Source organism: Neophocaena asiaeorientalis, unplaced genomic scaffold (assembly GCF_003031525.2).
Source record: "Neophocaena asiaeorientalis asiaeorientalis breed wild unplaced genomic scaffold, Neophocaena_asiaeorientalis_V1.1 scaffold461, whole genome shotgun sequence".
Lineage (NCBI taxonomy): Eukaryota > Metazoa > Chordata > Mammalia > Artiodactyla > Phocoenidae > Neophocaena > Neophocaena asiaeorientalis.
The window spans coordinates 2,688,094-2,694,264 of NW_020173230.1; the positions used below are offsets into that span (position 1 = coordinate 2,688,094).

A 6,171-nucleotide genomic window follows, 5' to 3' on the forward strand; every position below is an offset into this window, starting at 1 on the left:
ATGGAGGACTGGGGGTCCAGGGAGAAGAGGGGCGGCTACGTGGGTGCCGAGGAAGCTGATACCTGGGTCTGGGAGCAACAACTCGGATCTGCGAGAGGGGAAGCCTCTGTCACACCCGGATTGAAGTTTGGCCGGGAGAAGTGGATGCCGGTAGCTGGGGGGTGGGGTGTGCACGCGGCCGCGGGATTGAATGAAGGCAAAGGAGGCAGAGCCTGAGCGCTCGCAAGGTTCGGGCCGGGAGGACTCGCGGGGCCAGAGCAGCGGGATGGGTGAACGTGCAGGTCCAAACCACCCCTTCTCCTGCAAGTCCCGGCCTCACACTCAGCCCGGCTCTCTCTCCTAGAATGCCCTGCCCGGCTGCTTCTGCTGTCCTTGCTGCTGCTTCCTCTGGGCCTCCCAGTCCTGGGCGCCCCCCCACACCTCATCTGTGACAGCCGAGTCCTGGAGAGGTACATCCTGGAGGCCAGGGAGGCCGAAAATGCCACGGTGAGGCCCCCTCCCCAGGACCTTCCACAGAACTCACCCTCAGGGGTCCAGGGTCTCCCCCAAGATCCAGGAACCTGGACTCCCCCCTGGCACTTGGTTCAGGGGTGGAAGCGGGGAGCCAGAGCCCCCAGTAAAAGTAATAAGAGTGGTAGTCCCCAGTGCACACCTGGAAGCTAGGTAAGGGGCGAAGCCAGCAGGAGCCCCTGGGGCCCCTGATTCCAGGCTTGTGCATTTCAGATGGGCTGTGCTGAGGGCTGCAGTTTCAGTGAGAACATCACCGTCCCAGACACCAAGGTTAACTTCTATGCCTGGAAGAGGATGGAGGTGAGTTCATTTTTTCCTTCCTCTTGGGGAGTCTCATTTTGGGAACCTCCTAGGGCAGGGAGGAGAATGATAGAGAGAAGAAACAGAGCAGCAAAGATGAGGGCTGAATGGAATATGTTCATTCATTTATTCATTTGTTCATTCATTCATTCAACAAAACTGTTTGCTTGGGGGTGCTGAGAGGGAGGAGGGCGGGGCTGGCTTGGGCCAGCTAACTCCAAGTCTCCGCTCCCTTTAGGTCCAGCAGCAGGCTGTGGAAGTCTGGCAGGGCCTGGCCCTGCTCTCAGAAGCCATCCTGCAGGGCCAGGCCCTGTTGGCCAACTCGTCTCAGCCATCCGAGGCCCTGCAGCTGCACGTGGACAAAGCTGTTAGCAGCCTGCGAAGCCTCACCTCCCTGCTTCGGGCACTGGGAGCCCAGGTACGTGTAGGACCTTCCCTCGCACTTGTGTTTGCCCTTTCTGTAAAATGGGAGAATGGCCCTGCCAAGGAATCCCTGCTGCCATTCTGTCCCAAATTCCCTCTCCTGCCGGGGTCCCCACCGGTAACCTTCTGTTCTGTCCTTGGCAGAAGGGAGCCGTCCCCCTTCCAGACGCAGCCTCCTCTGCAGCCCCGCTCCGAACATTCACTGTTGATACTTTGTGCAAACTTTTCCGAATCTACTCCAATTTCCTGCGGGGAAAGCTGACGCTGTACACAGGGGAGACCTGCAGGAGAGGGGACAGGTGACCCGGTGCTCCCATCCCGGGCACGTCCACCACCTTGCTCACCACCACTGCCTGTGCCACGCCTTCTGCACCTCCACTCCCAACCCCTGTCGATGGGCCATCAGCTCAGCGCCAGACTGTCCCACGGACACTCCAGGGCCAGCAGTGATATTTCAGGGGCTAGAGGAACTGTTCAGAGCTCAACTCAGATCTAAGGATGATGTCACAGGGCCAGCCTGAGTCTCCAAAGCAGGAGGAATTCAGAGAGTTCAACTTAAACTTGGGGACAGCGCCATGCTGGGGAGACACTGATACTCATCTCAGTGCCTTGCAGAACCGTGATGCTGCGTGATGCTGGGACAAGCTGGAGGGCAAATAATTCCTTTTGCACCTAGCAAGCAGGGACAGGACGGACTGGAGAATTTAGGGGGCAAGCCATGAACTCTCCAGGTCTCATGGGGACTCCGTGACAGCAGAGCCCGCTGGATAAGGAGGGTGGTGGGAGCCGTGAAGATGGGATGGGGGCTGGCTCCTGGCTCTCACTGGGTCCAAGTCTTGTGTATTTTTCAATCTCACTGGCAAGAACTGAAACCGCAACCTGGCTCTTGGCTTTTCTGTTTTCCCGGGAGACCCCTACTTCCCTGGCTCTGCCCCCATCCTGGCAGCGGGCTGCAGGTCCGGGAAACCAGAGGTGGAGGGGGCCGGGCCCTACGTGCTGCCTCGCATGGCCTGTCTGACCTGTTGACCCCACTGGGCCTGAGGCCACAAGCTCTGCCCGCGCTGGTCAATAACGTGGCTCCATTCAAGGCTAGTCCTCAGTAGGCAGCTGCCATCTGGCCCAGGTGTTTTTATTTTTTATTTTTTTGGCTGAATCGCACGGCTTGTGGGATCTTAGTTCCCCAACCAGGGATGGAACCTGGGCCCCGGCAGTGAGAGCACGGAGTCCTAACCACTGGACCGCCAGGGAAGTCCCCAGGATGATGTCTTTAGTGAGCCTCGGCTGCCGGCAAGGACACAGGAGCCAGCAGGAGGGGCCCCTTTGGGGGCTGGTGGCAGCTGCCAATGCTCCCTGCTGGACCCTCTTCTCTGTAGCCGCTTCTTCTAATGCCACAACCCCAGCACCAGCCTTTGCCATCTCAGCACACAAGCCCCCTCTAAATCCAGTGGAACTTTCCTTGCCTGGGGATGGTTACCACGAATGCTCTACCCTGAAAGTTGCCAAAGGGGCAGTAGTAGAGTGGGGTACAGTGGGAACCAACTTCCCAGACAACCATCTTGTTGATCAACCACTCTGCCCAGAGCTACTGCTGCTAGTTCACTTATATGACCTCATTTTACTCCTCACACAGCCCTGGGAGAATGGCACTGCAGTCATTCCCATGGTACAGATGAAGAAGTAAAGTACCTTGCCCGAGGCCAAGATGACAGGAATCCCCCATCCTCCCAGCACTCAGCCCCTTCCCTCTTCTTCATATTTCTGCCACGTAAGCCCTCCCAGCTCCCCCGGGATGGGGGACACGGGACAAACTCACTCCAACTCCACACTTGATCCCTACTTGCTTCTTTCTTTCTTTTTTTTTTTGGCCACACCGCATGCGGGACCTTAGTCCCCCAACCAGGGATCTAACTCCTGTCCCCTGCAGTGGAAGCACAGAGTCTTAACCACTGGACCGCCAGGGAATTCCTACTTCTAATTTTACCCTTTCCCCTGACAATCAATTTCAAATTCCTTCCCAGAAATAATGTTTCAGCTACAAAGTAACGCCCAAGAGAGACCTGTGCAGATAGCAAAAGCTGTCACAGAACTGTGCAGGAACCCCCGATCCTGGCCATTATCGTACATGGATGGGGGGGATCGGTCTTTCACTTAGATCACAAAACGGAGAAGTCAGCCTGCACCCCGGCAAATATGCACAAAGCAGGGAATGTTTTGCAATCTGCGGCAGGAAGAATATGGGCAGGTTGGGGGATTGGAGGGTATTTGCCAAGTATTTGTGTGTGAGAGGGTAGGGGTGAACTTGTGGTGGGAGGAGTCAGCCAAGGGCAGGACCCAAGGAGAATTTTCACTCTGCCCAACCCTGCTTCTGGGCTACAGTGCCCTCTTCAGGCCCTCTTGGGAAATGCTAGCGTAATCTACAAGCTATAGAACCCTGAGGACTCTGACCTTGTGCATTTCGATAAAAATTCGTGTTATGATTTCCACACATGCCATCCGGTTCTTGCTCCAACGCTGTGAATCAGGAAGGAAGGAATCTCTCTTTCTCGCTGGCAAAACTGAAGCTAAGAGACTTGCCCTGAAGCCCAGGGAATCCAGCTAGTAAGTTACAGCTGGGACCTGAATTTGAGATTTAGGACTCATAACCCCAAAGTCCTGTCCACCTTTCAGCCTGATGTACTGCCTAAACATCCCCTGGATCTTTTTTCCTCCTGACCTTATTCCTCGACTTCGTTTCAGACTTCTTACTGCTTTCAATTAAAGGAAAAAAAAGGAGTTAACAGGACCTGAAGTATATGACCTGGGTCAGGTGTGATGGGCGAGTAGGTTAAGAACATAATTTTAAAACGTACTTTAGTAAAGCAATTATACTGCAATAAAGATGTTAAGCAAAAACATTAAATCACTTTTTCGACTATAGGACTTCTCACAGACTTTAGTGTGCTAGGCGTGCTTGATAAATCTCTAGGGAAGGAATAGGGTTTCCTATTTCATGAACTTTTAGACAGGAGTCCTTTTCTTTTTCGTGGAACATCTTACAGGACAGATGGAACAGTTTTAGAAACTCTGATTTAGTAAATAAAAGGAATATATTTAAAAAAAACCATACTTTATTCCACATTTATGGAGTGCCTACTGTGTTCCAGCCTTTGCACTAAATGCTAGGAAACTTGGAAAGACGGTCTGTGCCACTCACAGCCCAGTGTCCTCCTAGAGCGGGCAGTCCTGGTGGCAAAAAGACAGGTGCTCATGAATGTAGGTGTAGACAGAGCCAGCTTGGCATGTGACTGAGTCCTGAGGGGGGTGGGGCTGAGAGGCCTGGATGGGAAGAACCTGGTGACACCCACAGTCCCTGCGAAGAGACACAGGTATGCAAGGAGGGCGTTGCCAGATTTCCCAGGTTCTTCAAGTGCGGACCAGGGGTGTAAAGTTTCTTTTGCACCACTGTTAGGACGATGAATAACATATTAATTTCTGACACTTACACGATCTGCTCTGATTCTCACCATCACTCCATGAAAAAAGGAGGACAAAAGAGGACATCATCCTCTTTTGTCAGACAGGGAAAGTAAAACTAAGTTCCTCCAGGTAAGTGACCAAGCCAGCTCTTCCGACTTCCGGGTGGGACAGGAGCCAGCTCAGCCCGGTTCTGAGTCAGCGGGTTACATAACTGTTTCATGGAGATGCATTCTGTTTGTAGAGAGGTGCTTTTCCGGGCAGTCTCACATTTGCTCTCCTAACCCCATGAGGAAGGCAGAGACAGAAGAGGATCCCCGTTTTGCAGAAGAGGAAATCGAGATCCGGAGAGATTATGAATGGGTCTGGCCCAGGTCGTAAGACACTGAGAGGACGCGTCAGGACCAGGAGCCAGGCTCTCGGACTCTGGGTCCCTCTTCTCCTGGAAGCAAGGATCATGGGGAGAAGAGAAAGCAGAGGGAGTGGACAGAGGGGAGGAAACAGCTTCAGTCAGAGAGGCATGAGTCCCATCCATTTCTCGCTACCAACTCTTTCCCGCTCCATCCCCTGCCCCCGGTGCCCACTTCCTCCCTGGAAAGGCAGAAAGTGCCTATCACCCTCCCCACCACCAAATCTCCCAGCACTGGGGCCCACCTCATCTGCCTCCTGCAGCGCTAGCTCCCACCTTGACTGCAGCCTCTTGGCTTTGGGTATCACTGGCCCAAACGGTCTTCCTGGGCCTGAGCATCAGGCTGACCAATGCATCCGCCTGACCCCAGCCTCCAGGCCACCTGGGATTCTCCTGGAACTACTCAGTCTACTGGTCTCCCACAGTAGGTGATTGTTGCTAGAGCTGAGTTAGCTAAATGAGGCCTCTCAGACACTGGAATCTAGGCTGAGTGTTAGCTACATTATTTCCAGCTGGTCAAGGCTCATTCCTCTTAAAATTCCATCATAAAACTGTGACATTATGAAAGATTATTGGCAATAGAAAAACAGATGGCAGGATGGTTTCCCAGCCTACGTGAGTCATGCCCAAATGTCTATAAACTCCCTCCTCGATTCTAAAACATGAGTTATTAAAAAAATTATACCACACACACACAATTTCTGGTTTTTAAAAAACCTTAGCTGTGCTGGTCTCTCCATCTTACAGATGAGGACACTCAAGCCCAGAGCAGATGAGCAAAGTGTCCAAGGACACACAGGGAAGCCGGGACTGGCTGCAGTTTCCTGGAGTAATTCCCAGGTTCTTCCACATCCCAGGGTCCCTCACACCTATTCCTGCCAGTCTTGTCAGGTGACAAAGCCTCTGGGGCCTTGCCCGTTCGGACTCCCCAAAAGGCAGAGCCCGTGGTTCCCTCCCATACCACATTCCTTCCTGTCCTGTCTGAGCACCAACCCCCCACCCCCAGACAGGCTGGAAGCTGTGACCATCCAGCTCTGCGGCGCCAGAGGGAGGTCAGGGAGAGCAGCCCTCAGAGG

The 6,171-nt window shown here is 53.7% G+C and overlaps 1 protein-coding gene across 1 annotated transcript; it reads left to right on the forward strand.

The window, feature by feature from the left end:
* EPO (erythropoietin) lies at positions 1–2,107 on the forward strand. Its single transcript, XM_024745277.1, has 5 exons — positions 1–196; positions 308–486; positions 724–810; positions 1,049–1,228; positions 1,378–2,107. Exons 1-5 carry the CDS (start codon positions 1–3, stop codon positions 1,534–1,536), a joined length of 801 nt encoding a protein of 266 aa, XP_024601045.1. The 3' UTR covers positions 1,537–2,107.
* Positions 2,108–6,171: the final 4,064 nt, after the last annotated feature.

Bases quoted from the DNA above. Each gene is read 5' to 3' on its own strand.
- EPO (XM_024745277.1), top strand. From the start codon at position 1: ATGGAGGACTGGGGGTCCAGGGAGAAGAGGGGCGGCTACGTGGGTGCC. The intron at 197-307 runs GCAAAGGAGGCA...TTCTCCTGCAAG, and splicing joins GGCCGCGGGATTGAATGAAG to TCCCGGCCTCACACTCAGCC. The intron at 1,229-1,377 runs GTACGTGTAGGA...TGTCCTTGGCAG, and splicing joins TTCGGGCACTGGGAGCCCAG to AAGGGAGCCGTCCCCCTTCC.